The 20,495-nt window shown below is 41.4% G+C and overlaps 1 protein-coding gene across 14 annotated transcripts in view; it reads right to left on the bottom strand.

Annotated features, from left to right (window-relative positions):
• The window catches only part of ATP10B (ATPase phospholipid transporting 10B (putative)), a 414,699-nt gene that overhangs the window by 103,276 nt on the left and 290,928 nt on the right, over positions 1 to 20,495 (bottom strand). For all 14 annotated transcript variants that reach the window (XR_012063132.1, XR_012063133.1, XM_072947277.1 and 11 more), the window contains one exon: positions 929 to 1,262. Coding sequence is in view for 12 of the 14 variants with exons in the window: in XM_072947277.1 (XP_072803378.1) it covers positions 929 to 1,203 (275 nt within the window). In the remaining 2 variants the exon portion in view is untranslated. The remainder of the gene's footprint in view (positions 1 to 928; positions 1,263 to 20,495) is intronic.

The raw sequence follows: 20,495 nt of genomic DNA, 5'->3' as shown, positions 1-20,495 counted from the left end.
ATTGGCCCTTCCCAATTAAAATGACATTCTCTTTCAGTGTCACCTTGAACATTATAGTAAGAGCTTTGAAGCCAAATCCATCTAGATTCAAATTTGGTTTCTATTGTTTACTTGTTGTGTGACTTTCCTGAACCTGTTTTGTCTTGCATAATATGGGGCTAGTACTACCTACTTTAAAGGACTTCTATAAATATTACATGGGCTATATTTGCTACACATACAATGTAGAGGGTTCTGGAGTACAGTAGTTGCTTAATAAATGGTGGCTTACAATAGTCACAAAATTTAGAATAATGTCTAGGTATATATTTTGCTTTATAATTAAATGATGATTCTGCTTATAGTATCTCAAAAGAGTGGCTTGCATTTTTAAGTTTTCCAAGTGCACCTTGTTCCCTCTTGCCCCAGTGCCTTTGCACAGGAAGGACTTTCTGCAAGAATGTTCTTCTGGCTCACTTCTCTGACTTCTCCCTGCCTCTTTTCACCTAGTTAATGCATTCTCTTCTTTCAGGTTACACTTCCTTTATCACTTCCTCCTGGAAGTCTTCCTTGACTTTCTTAACTAGGCCAGATTTCCCTTACTCACTCCAATAGCCCCGTATATCTCTTCTTGGAAGTATCTATCAGAATTATAGTTTGCACCAATTTATATAATTCCTAAAATTGGGAAGACATCTGTATCTTCCACTAGCCAATATAGTCAGGGCAATACCTTTTTTTTCTCTAACACACAATACATAACCTAACACAGTAGAATCTGATAGATATTTATTGAAGGAATGAATGAATGAATGAATGACAAAGCTTCTCAAAGAACATGCTTTTGGATATTAAAGGAAAGGTGGCCAAGAGGGCATCATCCCTCAGTTCGTCTGAGTGGCAAACACGTGGTTAAAGTGCATATTGCTCAGGCAAGGGGCTGTGTTACCTGTTAAATTGCTCCAAGAGATTGTGGGGCAGGAAGGTGAAGAGGCTGTACTTGGCCGTGCAGATTCTATTGCCGGGGTATCTCCTGGACGCCTTCGCCCAGTCCTGGTGGAAAGCATTGTTGTTGGGGAACACGACCCGCTGCTGCGTCACGCTATAGCTTTGCCTCCCCTTCTCTGGGGACAGCAGTGGTGTGGCTTCTGACGGAGACTGGGGCAGGGCATCTCTGACTCGCCACTGCCACCGGTGCCAGGACGAGTCCACTGAGAGGGCCATTTCTGGCAGCAGCTATGGTCCGAAAAAGGATGCGTGAAGTCACTGGGGTCAGGAGGAATCTGCGATATATCAACACAGGGAGAAGCTGTGGTCAGGAGAAACAGGTGGCATACTGGCCCCCCAACTTGTCTCCCCAGCCGTCCAAGGCAGAAGGGACACGGTGTGAAAAAAACAGGCTTAGTTTCTGTCATTCCTCCTTTCTAGGGTGAGAGACATGAAGCAAATAATCATATAACTAATATACAACTAGCCCTGCGATGAGTGCCAGGAAAGCATTTAAGCTGGTGGGTGGGGTGGGGCGGGGAGGGTGCTGACGGCCCCGCTGGGGCTACCAGCCAAAGTGGCCTGGGGGGGCTATGACCCCAGAGGTCAGAATTCGAGCTCTGTTCATTCCTAACTGGGGACGTCCTTCCACCTTGCTGGTGTCCAGTTTCCTCAGCGTAACATGAGGAAACCTGGTCTTATTCTACCTGTTTTTTTTTTTTTTTTGGTAAGGAACAAATCAGACAGTACATAAAGTAAACTGAGGTACGTCTTAAAGGGAAAGATATTTATTCCTTAGGTTGTCCTGGCTCTAACATTTTCTGATACTGGTGACATTTCGGAGAACCTCATTTGCGGTCAGGACCTCACAGGAGAGTGACAGGTGGTACAGAGGAGAGTTTCTTTCTTAGGAAATTTGAGCGCGAGGTGACTGGGCTGTGATGAATGTGGTTGCATGAATGGACATGGCTGGCTTTTTCTGATCTGGCTGACTAGGGGTAGGGGTTGGAGATCCTTCCTTTTTCTCTACTCCAGCTGGTGGTTCCTGAGACTGAGCCCTGAGCCAAGCAGATGGACTTCTTAGATGGTGGGAGACGCCGCTTTATCTAGGGTATTCCAGTGTCTGTCTGAGCGCTTTTGATACACTCTGTAAGCAAGCCCTCAAGGTTACTTTTAGCCAAATCTTGCTACGAAGAGCTTACCCAAAGATAAGTACCCGGAGGAACCTATCCAAATGCACACTTTACACGGTTAGAAGCTGTACACAGTGGTGCTTCTCCCCTGGTAGGCCCGCAGGATGGTTTTCTCTTGAATAAATGGATGAGTGAATGTCAGGTACTATTCATCTTACAGCAAGCAGCCTCCTCTGTCACGGAAAACGTGATTCACGAAAGGAGGAAAAGTCCCGTTTCTTGTTTAAATGGTAATATTTTACCTTCCTGCTGCTCCTGTGATCTGACCCTGATCCTAATTCTCCTCACGGACTTTAATCCTGATGATTTCCAACCCACAGACCCCCAAGGCTGCAAGACGCTCTTCAGAGTCTTAAGTGAGCCCTTGTATCCGGCATGAGAAAGTAAATGTAATTACTGACGCCGATCGTAACGTGACCAAAAGCAATATTATGACAGCAGGTAAGTCTGAAATAGTAATACACATCTTATTTCTCATTATTAAAATAAGTGCCCCTTTCATGGGCTCTTTTTTTTAAAGAAATATTATTGTACAAGAAAAGGAAATGAAAAGACTACTCATGAATAGAGTTGAACATGCAAATGAGAAGTCTGGCCTCGGCTAATACGGTACTTATCAGACGTCTCTCAATTTTAGGGGGTAAGACCTTCACAAAGAAGACTGAATTGGTAGGGGAGAGGCAGGTGTTTTCGGCGGGGTAATTTAGGAAGTTCTTTTATCGTAATCATATTCTTTTTTTAAAAATTAACAATGGAAAATAAGCTTCCTTAAAAACAAAGCAGATATAAAATGGGTGCCAAACTAGTAGAAGAAAGTTTGATGAGGAACTGAACATTTGCATAGTTTCAAAGTATCTTTCCTTCAGTGGTTGAGGGAGGGTGTAGCTCAGTGGTAGCGCACAAGGCCAGCAAGCACAAGGTCCTGGGTTCAATCCCCAGTACCTCCATTAAATAAATAACCCTAATTACTCCCCCAACTGAAAAACAACAAAAAACCCCCCAAAACCGAAAAAATAAAAAACAAAAACAACACTTGCAAAGTATCTTTCCTTCAAATTATTAATTACAATAGTTAAAAAAATCACTTTGTAGTGGAGAAATGTGGCAGACACCACCTTACCCAAGAGATCAAACATCACCGATATTGGGATAATCTGCTATCTTGGACTTCCTGACACAACATACTGAGGAGCACGTCACCTCTGTGGTCACAAGGGAATGTTGAAAAATCTCAAACTGGAGGCTAGTCTACCAAATGACTGGCTTAGGTTTTTCAAATGTCAAAGGTCAAAGAAAGGCAGAGGAACTGTTTCTGATTAAAGAAGACTAAAAAAGATGTGACAACTAAGTGTATAATGTGTAATTCTGGACTGGATCCTGGACTAGGGGGAGATGAAACAGGTTTTATTGGACAAAGGGAAAAAATTAAATATGAAATGTGGGTTAGAAACAGTATTTTAATAATGTTAAATCTCCCAATTGTGATGGTTATGTAAGAGATTGTTCTTGTTCGTAGGAAATTCATCCTAAAGCAGTTACGGGTAAAGGGGCAAGACATTTCAACCATTCAGACAGTAAGATGCGTGTATATGTGTGTGTATACATGTCTGTGCATGTGTGTATATGCGTAGTTAGCTAGGTAGGAGGTTGTGGAAGGGTGTTCCAGGTAGAAGGACTGGTTCTACAAACAGAAATTCATAGGTGTGTCCTACAGAGCACACAAAGTCAGGGACAAAGAGCAGGGAAAGTTGAGGCTGGAGAGACAGACCAGTGCCTGGCAGCCTATAAAGGCTATTGATGATGCTGAAAGTAAGATGTCCTGGATAGTTGTAGGCAGGGAAGCGACGTGATTGGAGCTGTGGGTCCCAGGTGTTATTCTGGCTGTGAAGCAAAAGAGATGGGCTGGAGGAGCCAAGACTGGGGGCCAGGAGGCAGTTCCTTCACCCACTGCTTCTCCTTTGCTCCAGATAAATTACTTCCTTCCAAAGGTAGAACAGGAAACAAAGGGGGATTGTGCAATCCTTTGATGATCTGAGGTGTGGTTCACTGCTGCTTTCAGACAGGGAGGGCATGTCTGAAGCAATGCTCCAAAGTCCTTGTAGCCATAAAATCTCTCATTCTTGTTTTTTGATATGGCGCCTTCTGCTAACAATAAACTTGAGGGTTATTTAATTTTGCTAATCAACACTCAGATTGCCTCTGGCTTGAAGTAGTATTCCTCTCTATCATTAATATTACTTTTCCACTGAGCAGAATGTCCCCTAGATGGGGCGTGGGGGGCATTCCTATATGGTGGACCATTAGCCTAAGATACTGGGTTAATTACAGTTTGCTAAGAAATTTTGTTCTTATTCCCACACTTTCTCCATCCTGGCCAGCTCACGTTGTCAATTAACCCTAGTTCTTTTCTTTTACATTTTAATGAATTCAGGTAAACCCCATCTTTAGCAAATTCCATATTTATTGTTAGGGGTCAGTTAATCAGTTATTCATTGAATCAAAAGGAAAAAAACTTACTGACCCCTTGTTTCGTACCAGGTGAGTGAAACCTAGACATCCACTCCACTCCCCCTGGAACCTGCCCTCTGGTGAGGCTGAGAGATTTTAAACTGATAAAAACAAATATATATTCACCAACTGGGATAAGTGCCACAAAGGAGGAAAGGGTGCAATGTCATTGCAGGATGGAGGGATATGACCTTGTCCCTGAAGAGGTGGGGCTTGAGCTGAGATCAGGGGATGAGAGGTGACTGCGTGGAATAGTGTGTGTGTGTGTGTGTGTGTGTGTGTGTAAGTGAACAACGAGGAAGAAGCCACATTTGCAAGCTTTCTGTGGCTAGAGCAAACTTGTTGACTGTAAAAATGGAAAGGGTGGACCTAGAGATGATCATACTAAGTGAAGTAAGTCAGACAGAGAAAGACAAATATATGATATCACTTCTATGTAGAATCTAAAAAAAATGACACAAGTGAACTTATTTATAAAACTGAAATAGACTCACAGACACAGAAAACAAACTTACCACAGGGGAAAGCGGTGGGAGAGAGGGATAAATTAGGAGTTTGATGAGCAGATACACACAACTATATATAAAATAGATAAACAACATGACCCGACTTTATAGCACAGGGAACTATATTCAATATCTCGCAATGGCTTATAATGAAAAAAAATATGAAAAGGAATATATATATGTGTATATATGTGTGTGTGTATATTTATATATAACTGAATCACTGTACTGTACACCAGAAACTAACACAACATTGTAAATCAACTACACTTTAATTAAAAAAAAAATTGTAAGGAAGACCCAAGTAGGGCTAGAAAGCAGGAAAAAGTGACCAGAGGGTTATTTTCCCTTTATGTGCAGTTCTCTAAAAACAGTATCAATTGGTCAGGACCATGGGGGGTTTAAATTAAATTTAATCTACACTCAGATTTTTGATAAATAATGCACTGTCCTGATATTAGAATTTATTAGAATCGAAGAAAGTTTGGCCTTCAATTAACCACAGGGGCTTTTAAAGCACTCCACCCTCAGGTCAAAATGTGTCAATCTCACGGAAACAATTTCCAGTGAGATACTGAGTTAATAACCAATAACTACCTTAGAAAAAAGTCTGGGGTTGGCATGTCTTTGAATCCATCAGTTATATCAGTTTTCCCCAAACTGCAATCACTCTGAGTCACTTTCCAATTCCTGCCATACCTTAATATCATCAGTTTTACTAAGTGCAATGTATTTTATTTCAAGTCAACTCACTTTTTAAAAGCTTAATCAACTTTAGCTTTTTGCTAAAGTAGTGAGTGATATATGAAATGAGGGGTTTGACAAACTTACTATTTTTTTTGTTGTTTTCTTTTTTTTAAACATTTTTTATTGATTTATAATCATTTAACAATGTTGTGTCAAATTCTAGTGTTCAGCACAATTTTTCAGTCATACATGGACATATACACACTCATTATCGCATTTTTTCCTCTGTGATTCCCTGTGCTATACAGTATAATCTTGTTTATCTATTCTACAATTTTGAAATCCCAGTCTATCCCTTCCCACCCTGCGCCCCCCGGCAACCACAAGTCTGTATTCTATGTCTATGAGTCTATTTCTGTCCTGTATTTACGCTTTGTTTTTTTTTCTTGTTTGTTTGTTTGTTTTTGTTTTTTAGATTCCACATATGAGCAATATCATATGGTATTTTTCTTTCTCTTTTTGGCATACCTCACTTAGAATGATATTCTCCAGGGACATCCATGTTGCTACAAATGGTGTTATGTTGTCATTTTTATGGCTGAATAGTATTCCATTGTATAAATATACCACATCTTCTTTATCCAGTCACCTGTTGATGGACATTTAGGCTGTTTCCATGTTTTGGCTATTGTAAATAGTGCTGCTATGAACATTGGGGTGCAGGTGTCATCCTGGAGTAGACTTCCTTCTGGATACAAGCCCAGGAGTGGGATTCCTGGGTCATACAGTAAGTCTATTCCTAGTCTTTTGAGGAATCTCCACACTGTTTTCCATAGTGGCTGCACCAAACTGCATTCCCACCAGCAGTGTAGGAGGGTTCCCCTTTCTCCACAGCCTCTCCAGCATTTGTCATTTGTGGATTTTTGAATGACGGCCATTCTGACTGGTGTGAGGTGATAACCTCATTGTAGTTTTGATTTGCATTTCTCAGATAATTAGTGATACTGAGCATTTTTTCATGTGCCTTTTGATCATTTGTATTTCTTCCTTGGAGAATTGCTTGTTTAGGTCTTCTGTCCATTTTTGGATTGGGTTGTTTATTTTTTTCTTATTGAGTCGTACGAGCTGCTTATATATTCTGGAGATCAAGCCTTTGTCGGTTTCATTTACAAAAATTTTCTCCCATACTGTAGGTTGTCTTTTTGTTTTACTTATGGTTTCCTTTGCTGTGCAGAAGCTTGTAAGTTTCATTAGGCCCCAACTATTTTTTTTTAAAGGCACTAACAGGAGCTACTTTTGCTAAAATAAAAATTCTGAGCCCATTACTATAACATTGTCCTGGACCATCTATATTTTTATTTGCTGCCTGGAACTAGGTTCAGAAATATCATCAACCATCCAGAAAGTGTCAAGTCATTTTCGTTATTTGAGGCTTACCAATGAATGCAGGGAAGACAGGTAACACATCCTGTAAGATTTTTGTTTGTTTCCCATAGAAGTACCAAAATGGCAAAGGCAACAAAAGGTTTTTCATCAACCCCGAATTAAATGAAAAGTCCAATGTCCAGATTCCTATCCATTCCCAGGCATTTTACAAACCGAGAAAGGATTTGTAATAAGACAATCTTATCATCAACTTCTTATTCATGTTGCTTTTCTCATTTATTTTGGTTGGATTTGCTTGAGGAGATGGTCATCCCGTTTATGTGGTCAAGGAGGGAGGGTACAGCTCAAGTGGTAGAGCACATGCTTAGCATGCACAAGGTCCTGGGTTCAATCCCCAGTACCTCTTCTAAAACTAAATAAGTAAACCTAATTACTCCCCCCAAAGAAAAAAAAAACCAAATAAAATGATGTTTCCATTAATGTGGTCTTCCACCTCTTCTATCCATACCCATTTTACAGATGAAGAAACAAAAGTAAAGGAAATAGAATAATATCTCTCTAGAATCTGCCATTTCTTCTTACTCCCTTTCAGGAAAACCTATATTAACTAGGATCCAAGTTACTTTTTCCCTTCCCCACATTTTAATGTTTTGAACCTAGGATAGGTCACATTACTGATATGGCAATGTTCCTTAATTTTTTTTCTTTTTACCCTCACAACATTATTAAATTGACAGCATTTTAGATTCAAGGAAATATGTTTAGTTGCAGGCTAGAAAATAGAAATGCTGGTTTGAAAGCTGCTCACTAAGGTCTCGGTTCTGGGGCCTGCCCAGGGAAGTCCAGCCAGGCTTCGTGGGAAAGGAGGGGTCGAGCGGGAGACCTTATCCTACAGCAGAGCTCAGCTGGGCGCGAAGCCTTGGGGACGGCTGAACTTCAGAGCCTTCATTCGCCTTGAACACAGCTATGGGAGTCCACATACAGCTGCTGCCTGCAGTCAGTTTCTGTAAGCACCAGACAGCGCTCTGTCCTTCCCAAAGGTTGTGCCTCATTCATGGACTACAAAACAGGTCCTATAATTAGGATGCCAGATGCTGCACTCCTCTAGAGAGGAAGAAATGCTGACTAAGAAATGAGGCTGCAGGCCCGTGTACAGGGGCGCGCAGGGGTGGGAATGGCTGCCTTTAGAGGCTGGTGAAAGCGGGGACTAGTGTGAAAGAGGAAGGGAGAGTGAGAAGGAAATAGCAAACACCTTAAATAAAACAAACCACAGGATGCAATGCTGTAGGAGATAAAGAAAATACATGACAGATGAAACTCTATAGAATGGACCTTCGTGGGAAAGAACTGGTCAAAGGGTCTTTACAGAACTTACGTATTATCAGTAAATCATCAGTGTCCATCACTAGCATTTTGGTTAATGATTTTTACCCCTGACTATGTTTCTCTTAGCAGCTCAGTCCATAAAAGCCTGCAATTCCAATAGAGTTTCAAGAATAACTTTTTTTTTAAACAGACGAGAAGATAATGTCTGTAGTCTGTTATGTTAAACTCCATAACCCCTCAAGTTCATTAGCGTTCAGGGCATCACCAATTACCCAGCATGCTGATCTCCCATTCAGTGTATCTGGAGCTCAAATCTCCCTCATGAGAATTTGACAAGGGTACCCCACTGCCTACTTGCCATCTCCACTTTCTTGCTGGGTATCTCAACTCTAAATTTCTAGAACTCTTGGCTTCTCTCCAAAATTCACCTGGCTCCAGTTGTCCTTTTTCTATGAATAGCATCTCCATTTACCCAAGTGACCTGGTCATTACCTTTGATTCCTCCTTCATTTGCTGCAGCCAATCTATTTATCTGTTCCATCCATTTTTGCCTTCTAAATATTCTTCAAATCCATCTGCTCCCAACACTTCTGTTGCTTCCACTCTAATAAAAGGCATTATCATCTCTCGCCTTGGGACTGCAACAGACTTTTAACTGGTTCCTGCATCCTTGCGTGGTCTCTTCCCAATCTAGCCTTCGCACGGCAGCCAGAGTTATTTTTCTAAACTAGATCATGCCAGTTCTCTTCTTAATGTTCTTTATGACTGTGTTTGTATAAAATTCAGACTTCTATGTTACTTCACATGATGCAGCTCTGCCTAACTCTTTCCTTCCTGCTCAACATTCTCCAACACTCTAACTTAATCTCTATTTCCCTCTTTTTTTGGCACAGAGTCTAGGCATGTAGTAGTTCCTTTCCCTAAAAGCTCTTTTTTTCACTCTTTGTATATTAGTCAGGCTAAAGCTAGGCAAGGCTGTGAAACAAATAAGGCCCCAAATCTGAATGGCTTAGCACAACCTAGGAAGAGTTTGCAGGTCCAAGTTAACTCTACGCCAACCAGTGACGCAGGGATCCAGGCTCCCTCTACATCATGATCTCAACATGTGGCTTTAAACATAGCCAACAAAAGGACCCGGAAGTGCATTACCTTACTTTGCTCAGTCAAATGGCCAGAACCAGGCACATGGCCTTATCCTGATTGCAACAGAGGCTGGGCCAGGTGGGAAGGACTCCTTAGTGAGCAACAGGTTTCTCTACCGGGTCCCAGATTAAAATATATTTCTTCAGAGAGTTGGGTAAAGGCTGAATCCAGGGAGGGCTACTGCGGTAATGAGGCAGTGTGACAGGATACGGTCAGACCTGTCATTACTGCCATGAGCTGAAGAAAGGAACTTTACATTTTCCAAACACTCTGGCACCCCTTCTACTATGATGTCCGACTTCAAATTTGAGACCGAGAGTAGCCCCTAAATCCTGGCCCTTAAACATTGCCCTGAGGTAGGCTGCTGACCACAAGCAAGAGGTCAGAGCATTCACATGTGCTCTTGGCATAGTCTGTGGATGGAACACACCATACACTGCGTACATATGTGAGCCCCGATTTTAAAGTGGGGCGGATACTATTAAAATAGAGATACTGTACATTTGTTTAAAGGCATGACTGATTTCATGATAGGATTTTGCTACTACTATGCATTTTCTCAATCCATGAATACTAAAATTATAGCACATTTCAGGTGGAGGTGATGAAATTCTTTGATGACCAGAGGGCTCTTTGGGCTCTGAAAGGCTTAAATACTGGTGTAGCCGAGGGAGCCCAGGACTGCACGCAGGGTATCCAGCTAAGTGCCGGGAGAATGAGCCATAATGCACAGTTCCTGACCTAACAAAATAATTGGAGAGATGAGATACAGACACAGGAAAGGTCACTGGATAGGCTATCAATAGGGAATTGAATAAACGCAGACAGTGAGCAGCTGAAACTGTCAGGGCTGGAAGGAAAACCTGGGTGACCAGGTGGAACCAAGGCGAGCTTCCTGGAGAAGCAGAAGTGGCCAATCAGTGCACGTGAGGGCTCGGGCATCCCGGAGCAGGCCCGAGTCCAGCAGGTTTAGGAATAGGCAAGTGAGAAGCCCCATCTCTTGTCCCCACCTCTCAGACCTCCTGAGTCAGAAACTCTGGGGCTGGGGTGAAATCTGCACCCTTCACCAGCTCCCAGATCATTGTAGGGCAGGGTTGCCAAAAACAAACCTAGAGAGACCCTGCCTTATGCCCTCACATATCTGCTCTCCGGTGAAAAAGGCCTCTTCCCATTTTCGCCACCTCTATTCCAAGCCTGATTTCCTAAGCATCTTCCTTAATGAAAGACAAAGTTCTTGGGAAATAAAAAGACAATGTGGGCAATCTTGTCTTTGTAAGAGGCAGGTAAAATGAGATGCATAATTTCATTTTTTATATCCCTTCAGGCAGAAATGTGATTTCACTTAAGAGTTGTTTTATAGATTCTTTTGGTTTGTTTTACCGACGAAATAATTAAGTTGGGTCTAATTAAAGTGAATGAATTGCTCGCAGAAGCTGAATAAATCAGTGCTGAGCAGAAGGGTGAAGAAAGTTGTTAAAAGTCTGCAGGGCTGAAAGTAGTTAAAAGACACTAGCGCCCACTGATGGGCTCAAGTCACTTCACTTAAAACATATACGTGGTGATGGGAGTTACAGGCTGACAAACATGCCCAGGAAAGAGGGAGGTGGGGACGGGCAGGGAGTAGGACCTGGAAAATTTGGGAGGAGCTTGCTTCAAGGTCAAATGGACTAGATGCATGGCTTCGTGCAGAGTGCAGGACCAGATCTGTGAAGTGGGGTGAGAAAAACCGATATTTGGATAGCTGCCTCCAGTGCTTTCCGAGGGAGGAAATATACTCAGATCAGCACTTGGGATGAAAGGCAAGGGGACAGCCATTAAGAGGAGAAGAGGGAAGGAGAGGAGGGAAAATTAGCTGGCAGGAGCACAAGAGATGGAGATTAAGATGGCAGCAGGCTGGTTGGTGCTTGTGTTGTCCGAAGAGGGCAGAGGGGCTTTTTTTAAATTGAGGTATAATTGACATATAGCATTAAATTAGGTTCAGGTGTATAATCTAATATTAGATATTTGCATATATTGCAAAATGATCACAATGAGTCTAGTTAACACCTGTCACTGTATATAGTTACAAATTTTTCTCTTGTGATGAGAAGTTTTAATATCTACTCTCCCAATAGCTTTCAAATATGCACTACAGGATTATTAACTACAGTCATCACACTGTACCTTAGATCCCTGTGACTTATTTATTTTATAACTGAAAGTTTCTGCCCTTTGACTCCCTTTCTCCACCTCACCCATGTTCCACCCCCACGTCTAGGAACTACTCATCTGTTCTCTGTATCAATGAGCTTGTTTTTTTTTTTCAGATTCCACATATAAATGAGAGCACACAGTAACTGTCTCTGTCTGACTTACTCACTTAGCATAATTCATCCTTAAGATCTATCCATGTTGTCACAAATGGTAAGATTCCCTTCTTTTTTATGGCTGAATAATATTCCATTGTATATATGGGACTTGAAAAAAGTCAAATATTTACTTAAAAATATGTATGATATTGTAATATGATATGATATCCTTCCATGTTACTTTAAAATTGTTAGTAAAACTTTCAAGCACAGAGTGGCCTTGTCTGATTGGTATCATGTGATTGTGGGTAGAGGTCTAGAAATCAAGGAGTTGTCCCCATATGTGGATCAATGCCAAGAGCATTGTGGGTAAAAGAAGAGCCACAAGAAAGAGTGGAGAGTGAGAAACTTACCAAATGCTGGAAATAAGAACCAGAGATGACTGGGAGAAACATGCATCCTGCAGGAATTCCTGGAAGCCAGGGTAAGTGGAGACCCAGGGTTTTTCCATAGGATATGGGATGGGGGTTCATGTTGATCTCATCTGGATTTCAAAGGGCAGAGGAAGACAAGACAAGGCTGACAATCCCATTACCCAGCTGTGTGACCATGGGGAGGTCAGTGAGTCTGTCTCTGGGCCTTAGTTTCTTCCTCTATAAAATGAGGCAGGTGGACAGGCAATGGCTAGGGCCCGTGTATGTCTCTAACAGTTCCACTTCAGCTTTCCTTCACTCTGACTTTTCTGAAGTCAAGGGGATGAGTGACCCTAAGGAGGGATCCTGCCAGAGGACAATTATTTCCTCCACAGATCCCAGCCCACTCATACAGTTAAATAATTTCATAGTGCATAATTGCTAAGAGGCTTATCTTTTCTCCTTTCAGAAAGGGAGCTTTTTCCATTCATCTGTTTTGGTTCAGTTACTCTCTCATACCTACGTTGGGTTGAACAGTCTCATATTTCCAAAGAAATAACTAAACTCTCTCATTTTTATTAGATTATTCATAACAAGGGTCTCAAAAGGCCTCCATATGATCCAAACGCCTATTCCCAGAGGAGGGAGAAACTTCAAGAAAGATCCAACTGTCTATCAGACATCACCATGGGGTCATCTCTTAAGAACATCAATCTCAGTTTGTCTCCAAATGAACACTTTATCTTTACCCCTACATCTGCGACTGCCTTTCTTCCTTCCTTCCTTCCTTCCTTCCTTCCTTCCTTCCTTCCTTCCTTCCCTCCCTTCTTATTGAAGTACAGTCAATTACAGTGCATTAATTTCTGGTATACAGCACAATGTCCAACTCTTGCATATACATGCATATATATATTTGTTTTCATATTTTTTTCATTATAGGTTACTACAAGATATTGAGCATAGTCCCCTGTGCTATCCAGAAGAAACTTTGCCCTTACATCTTATTTCCCATCTTTTGGAGGGGAAATGCTACCCACTCAGTAGCCCAGGCTTTTGATTCTTCTCTCATCCCACGTATCCAATCAATTACCAAGTCCTGTTGACTGAACCCTATACTCCTCCGTCAGTTCCGTCTACTCCTTTCTGGGCCCAGGGCCCCCACACCAATCCAGGCCAGTCTCATCTCTTGCCTTGGTGACTGGAACAGTTTCACAGTTTGTCCCCCCTGCTCCCAATTTCACTCCCCTCCAATCTGTTTTTCCACAGTGAAATCAGAAAGATGTCAACAAACTGTTAATCCATTTATGTCACAACCTTGCTCAAAATGCATTCTGGCCTTCACTTTCCCTCAGAGAGGATAAGGAACAAAACTTGAACATAATTTACAATTCCTCTGCTCTATGAACTAGAGACTGCCTCTCTTTCCAGCCTCATTTTTTTTGTGAATTTCTCGTTCATGCTCTATTCTACTCACTGGACATTCTTTTATTTCCTTTTGCATCTGTCTCTCTCTGTCACAGCCAACACCACCAGCTCCCATCCCCCTAGAGCCTAGCTAACTTCCATTCATTCTTTTAGGACTTTGATGCTACCTCTCCCAGAAGCCTTCCTTTGTCCTGAAGTATGATTGAGGGGCTGGTTGTGTGCCTCACAGCACTCTGTCCTTATCCCATTTTGGCTCCTAGTTCTGTACGCTGAGCCTACGTACTTGTCTGTGTGGTCACCACTCTACTCCCGTGTCTCATGGAAGTGGGCAGCACTCTGTCCCAGCGCCCGGGGAGATCACTCAGCACGTTCCCCCAGGGCCTCCAGGGAACAGCCAGCACTTTACAGCTCCTATCCCAGTGCAGTGACAGGCACTAAGACATGCTTGATTTCTTTGATGAATACAAATTTTGTATTTCTAATATTATTTTTTAAAATTTCAAAGAACTTCAACCTTATTACAAGTGTGCCTTGGAGACACGGCAGGTTTGGTTCTAGACCACCGCAGTCAAGTGAATGTTGCCATAAAGTGAGTCACATGAATTTTTTGGTTTCCCAGGGCATTTCAAGTTATGCAAACACTATACTGTAGTCTATTAAGTGCGTAATAGCCTTGTGTCTATGGCTGCTGACTGATCAGAGTGGTGGCTGCTGAAGGCTGGGGTGGCTGTGGCAATTTCATTAAAAAACAAAACAAAACACTGAAGTTTGCTGCACTGATTGTGACTCTTCCTTTCACGAACAATTTCTCTGTAGCACACAATGCTGCTTGACAGCAATTTACCCACAGTAGAACGTCTTACAAAACTGGAGTCAGTCCTCTCAAACCCTGCCATGGCTTTATCACCTCAGTCTACGTAATGTTCTAAATCTTTTGCTGTTACTTCAACAGTCAAGTTCAATGTCTTACCTGGGTGTGCTTCACGGAGCCCCCAAACAAATACAATAGTAACATCAAAGATCACCGCTCACAGATTGCCATAACAAATACAGAAATAATGAAAACGTTGGAAACATTGGGAGAATTACCAAAATGTGACATAGAGTGACACAAAGTGAGCAAATGCCGTTGGAAAAATTGCACCAACAGACTTGCTTGGAGCAGGGTTGCCACAAACCTTCCATTTGTAACAAAACAAAACTGTAGTGTCTAAGAAGTGCAATACAACAAGGCACGACTGTATTCCATTTTTCCTTCCAAACAATCCTTTGAGGTAGGCTGGGTCTGTATGATAGTGGGTCTCCCCAGCTGTCGGGGTTAAGTTTCTCAATACGCCCATTTGGGAGACTCTGTGGTTAAGGAACTTCAGAACTCCAAGTATGAGTCCCCTTTCCTTGTGATTGAGTTTTGAGAGTATAATAAACCATATTTTGAACAAAGCAATCAAGGTAGCGTACTAAACAAAGCCAGTAACAATGACTTTTTTCCCTAAGTAACAATAGATATGATACAATTTCACTCAGAATCTGCCGCCTAGAACTTCTTAATGCTTACCTCTCCTAACACAAGAAACTTGAAATTAATTTAATTTGTCATGAACATCTGTTACGAAGCAGAAAAACAAACTTGTTCTGATTCATGACTCAGGGCTTTTGATTTCTGGCTCCTCAGATCTCAGACGGCTGGATTTTTGAGATGGGCAAACTATTGGGGAAGTGTTTCTGAAACTTCCTTCCCATGACACAGTATTACACACCCTTAACGCTGCTCAGGAAGATTTCTGGTCAAAGTATTTGTAACAAAATGCTCTCACACCTCTCAGCAAAGGCTCCCCCTGAAGACCCGGGATACAGTTCTAAGATCACATTTCACGTGCTTTCAATATTCCTTATTTTTCAGTGTTATGTCACGCAAATCTTTACTTCGAACATCAAGTCTTTATTTCTAACTCTTTAGTTCCTTGTTTTCTTAGAAACAACATGATGTTTGCATGCACTGGCACTGAAATTGCCTAGGTGAACTGGAAAACCTGCAGAAGTAAATATGCTTCCACTAAATTTTCATTTTTGGTGAAATTGTGCCTTGGAGGGCATGACTAGGGGTAATTCTGAATTTTCCCGTATTTTGCGGATCAGTCTGATTTGCCCTTTTTCTCTGGAGTAACAAATAAAATGAAGAGAGGTTAGGGGACTTGCTTAAGGTCACAAAGATAATCAGTGGTAGAGTTAACCTCAGTCTCCTAAAGCATGGCCTGGACAGCTTGGTGTTTGGTTTCCCTACCTCACTGTGAGCCATTTATGTTTATTCCTATAACCTCAGACATCTGCGATTGCCTTCAATTTTTTGTTTAAAAATAAACTTTTGCTTTTGGAATAATTTTAAGTTTACAGAAGACTTGCAAAGATGGTACAAAGATTTCCTTCACCCCAGGTTTTCCTAATCTTACAGAACCAGGATATATACGTCTGTCAGAATAAGAACTTAGTGTAGGTATAACACAGTGACCTAAATGACAAACTTTACTTGGGTTTTACTTTGGCATTTTAAAATTTCTCAAGTTACAAAGCACTTCAAATTAGAGAAAAGTCCAGAGCCTGACCTCAGCACCACAATGGTACTTGATCATTGGCACCAAGAGACTCGATCGGTCTCATGATTTATTGTGGGCTGTTTGTTTGCATCCCCCTTTACTCTGATCTGAAACAAGACTAAGTGACTTTCTGCTGTGACCCACACTACGTCTAGGTCTCCCACTACGGCGGAGCCCTGGGCTGGTGTGGGTGGGCCGGGGTCTAGCTCTTCAGGGTGGTAACCTCACGCTCTTGACCACAGCTCATCGCAAACTTTTTGCCTCATTTCAGACTCTGAGGGGTTCTCTGGTTGTCTTCAGACTCACTCAACAGCAAGCAAGCACATTTCTGGACAGAGACTTCACACTGGCTTGTGACAACATCACACATTCTTTTTCCTTTTTTGTAATACGCACAATTTATCCTCAGGATAGGGGCACACGGGTCCACATGTAAATTTTTGTAAGAACAATAGATGGCAGTTGTTAATCTGTTTCCCACAGTAAAGAAAGTGTTGTTAATATCAGATGAGTGAATGGAGGTCTGTAAGACTGTAAAAGAGACTGACTGTGGTCTTCTATGGCAAGACAAAAACTCACAAACCCAGAGGCAGGAGAAGAGAGAAAAAGAGACACAAAAGGAATGGGAAGAAACTAGGGAAACAGGTTTCACCGCTTAAATACTCCTCTGGCTTAAAAGGCAGAGGTCCACGGGGATACGTAGAAGCAGCTCACTGATAAATCAGTCAGCCCCCATCAGCCTGAGAGAGAGAGGCAGACTGCTGTCCTTGCACGGCTGGGTGGAGCTTGGGGCTGTGCATGCCTCCGGGAAATTTATCCCTTCTGAAGACTTGGTCCCTGAGGCCCAATTCTCCCCTCTTCATTAAACCTCAGTCCTTGGCGAGAGATCCTGGATGTTTAGAAAAACCACTGGCCTTGGTTTCTACGGTCCTGTCTGCCTGAATTCTGACGAAAGCTACTGAGGCTGACCCACTGACATTTCCTGGTACCCGGGGCACTGGATACATTTAAACATTGTTCTTAGGGTGTTGCAGGGGTTTTGTTATCTGATTTATAAAACAAAATTAGCCTTCTCCCTGGGGCACTTTGTTTGGCTTAGCATTCTGACAGAGAAAATTGAGATAAAAGCAAATTAACGCATGGTAGGTAGCGACACTCACCCTCCTTCCCACCCCCTAATCACTTCATCCTGTCCTTTCAGGCACGAGCCAAGGAGATGACACCCCATCTGGTGAGTGAAGAGTTTATTTCTATTTTTTTCCCAAATTTTTAAAGTTACTCATGTGGGAATTTGGGGACATTTTACATCTCCCCATCATGGTTTATGTCTCAAACGTTTCATAATTATCCAGGTCATAAATTTTGCATCTAGGCACCTTTCCCTTTCTTTGGACCCAAAATGGCTTTGCTGTCCAGCAAGATGGGGAGGGGGGCTGTTGAGTAGAGCATCCTGTAGACTCTGATGGTGGCAGAATGCGTGTATGGGTTTTGGAGTCAGAAACACCATGGGGTATATACATAGAGAAGAGAAGTCACAGGCAAGTTTGAGTTAAATCTCTTCCTCCCTTCTGACGTGTTCTGGCGGCACTGAGGCTTGTCCTACATAGCTCTGGGCGGTCTGAACAGAGAAAAACCCATCCTAACTACGATTTGATTCATCTGCATGATGCCAACAAACCAAGGTTCCCGAATTATCTTGTGGATTAAAGACCCCTTAGAGACTGAGATGCAGACAGTGCCTGTTGGCACCATGGTCGCAAGGAGACAAGTGACACACACCAGAGAGCTGGCCACCAGACTCGTGCACATATGGGGACTTGATCCGTGACAGATGTAGCCTTACAAATCAGTGTAGACAGACGGACTACTCAATCGATAGCGCTGAGATCACCGCTAACTCATATCAAAACAACGACAAATTTCTACTTCACAATACACACACAAAAATAAATCCCAGGTGCAGGAAAGATTTCCCCCCGGAGAGAAACTGAAAACAAGAGAAGATTCTTACGACCTTGAGGTAGGGAGGGAACGCCTAAGGTACAGACATCAATAACTGCAGTAAAGATCGATAAATTTAACTACATTAGATTTCTTTTATTCCCTAAAGAATGTGCAAAGAGTTTGGCAAGGTAGTAGGATACAAGATTAACATACAGAAATCAGTGGCATTTCTTTATACTAACAATGAAGTATCAGAAAAGGAAAGCAAAGAAACAATCCCTTTTAAAAATTGCATCCAAAAAAATAAAATATTTAGGAATAAATCTGACCAAGGAAGTGAAAGACTTATATGCGGAGAACTACAAAACACTGACTAAGGAAATTAGAGATAATTTGAAGAAATGGAAAGATATCCCACGTTCTTGGATTGGAAGAATTAATATTGTTAAAATGGCCATACTACCCAAAGCAATCTACAGATGTAATGCAATCCCTATCAAATTACCCAGGACATTTTTCACGGAACTAGAACAAATCATCCTAAAATTTACATGGAATCACAAAAGACCCAGAATTGCCAAAGCATTACTGAAGAAAAAGAATGAAGCTGGAGGAATAACTCTCTCAGACTTCAGACAATACTACAGAGCTACAGTAATCAAAACAGCATGGTATTGGTACAAAAAACCAGACACAAAGGTCAATAGAACAGAATAGACAGCCCAGAAATAAATCCACAAACTTTTGGTCAATTATTCTTTGACAAAGGAGGCAAGAACACAAAAGGAGTAAAGACAGTCTCTTCAGCAAATGGTGTTCGGAAAGCTGGACAGCTGCATGTAAATCAATGACGTTAGCTCCCTCACACCATACACAAAAACTCAGACTAGCTTAAAGACTTAAATGTAAGACAAGATACTATAAACCTCATATCACTCATATGTGGAATTTAAAAAAAGAGACAAACGAACTTACTTACAAAACAGAAACAGACTCACAAACATAGAAAACAAACTTATGGTTACCAGGTGGGTGAGGGGGTGTGGTGGGATAAATTGGGAGTTGGAGATTTGCAGATACTAATATATATAAAATAGATAAACAACAAGTTCATACTGTATAGCATGGGGAACTATATTCAATATCTTGTAGTAACCTTTGGTGAAAGAAAATATGAAAATAAATAAACCTATGTTCACGTATGACTGAAGCATTATGCTGTACACCAGAAGTTGACACAACATTGTAAACTGACTATACTTTAATAAAAAAAAATACAAAAAAAACTTTCTTCAGTATTGAACATTACAATTGGTACATAAATAGCAGAAATATGTATTTTGATATTATTAAAAAGATAAAATTTTGTTGGAAAAAAAGAATGTGGAAAGGCAAGTCGCACATTGGGAAGAGATGTTTGTAGCACTATTATATATACAAATTCAAAAAGGAAAAGATAACCCTGTGGAAAAATAAATGATAGAAACAAGTTGTTTGTAGAAGACAAAACCCAAGTGGCTCTAAAGCACAGGAAATTATTTTCAGCTTCACTAGTAATCAGGGAGATGCAAATTAAACCAAGAACAAAGTGATACCTTGTGACGCCATCAGATTGGCAAAAAACAAGTCTATTTACACCGAGACTGGTGAAGATGAGATGCAAAGAGCACTTTCTTATATGGATTGTTATGACCACTTCAGGAAGCAAGTGAGCTTTTTCAAGGCAGGTGGAAAGTGCACATGTCCCCAGACTCAGCATTTCTGCTTCTAGGTAGGCACCCTGGAGAAACTGGCACATGTGTACACAAGGAGATGTATTCAGAAATGCTCAATGCACCATTATTCCCTAGAAGTTAAAACCTGGAAACAACTTGAAAATCCATCAAACAGACAATGAAATACACTGTAACCTGTTTATAAAATGGAGTATTATATGGCAGTTAAAACTGAACTATATCAACATGGATAAAGCAAAAGAATAGTTAATCAGTCTCTTACAGGTTTAATCATTACGTTGCTGTAGGTACTATTGTAAGCACTTTCCTTGTGAAGATTAACTCATTTAATTCTCTTGCCAGTCCTGTGCTGGGGGTACTATAATCGTCGCCATTTTATAGAT

This window comes from Vicugna pacos, chromosome 22 (assembly GCF_048564905.1).
Source record: "Vicugna pacos chromosome 22, VicPac4, whole genome shotgun sequence".
NCBI lineage: Eukaryota > Metazoa > Chordata > Mammalia > Artiodactyla > Camelidae > Vicugna > Vicugna pacos.
The sequence above is the reverse complement of the archived record's forward strand: the minus strand, read 5'-3'. Positions and strand labels throughout refer to the sequence as shown.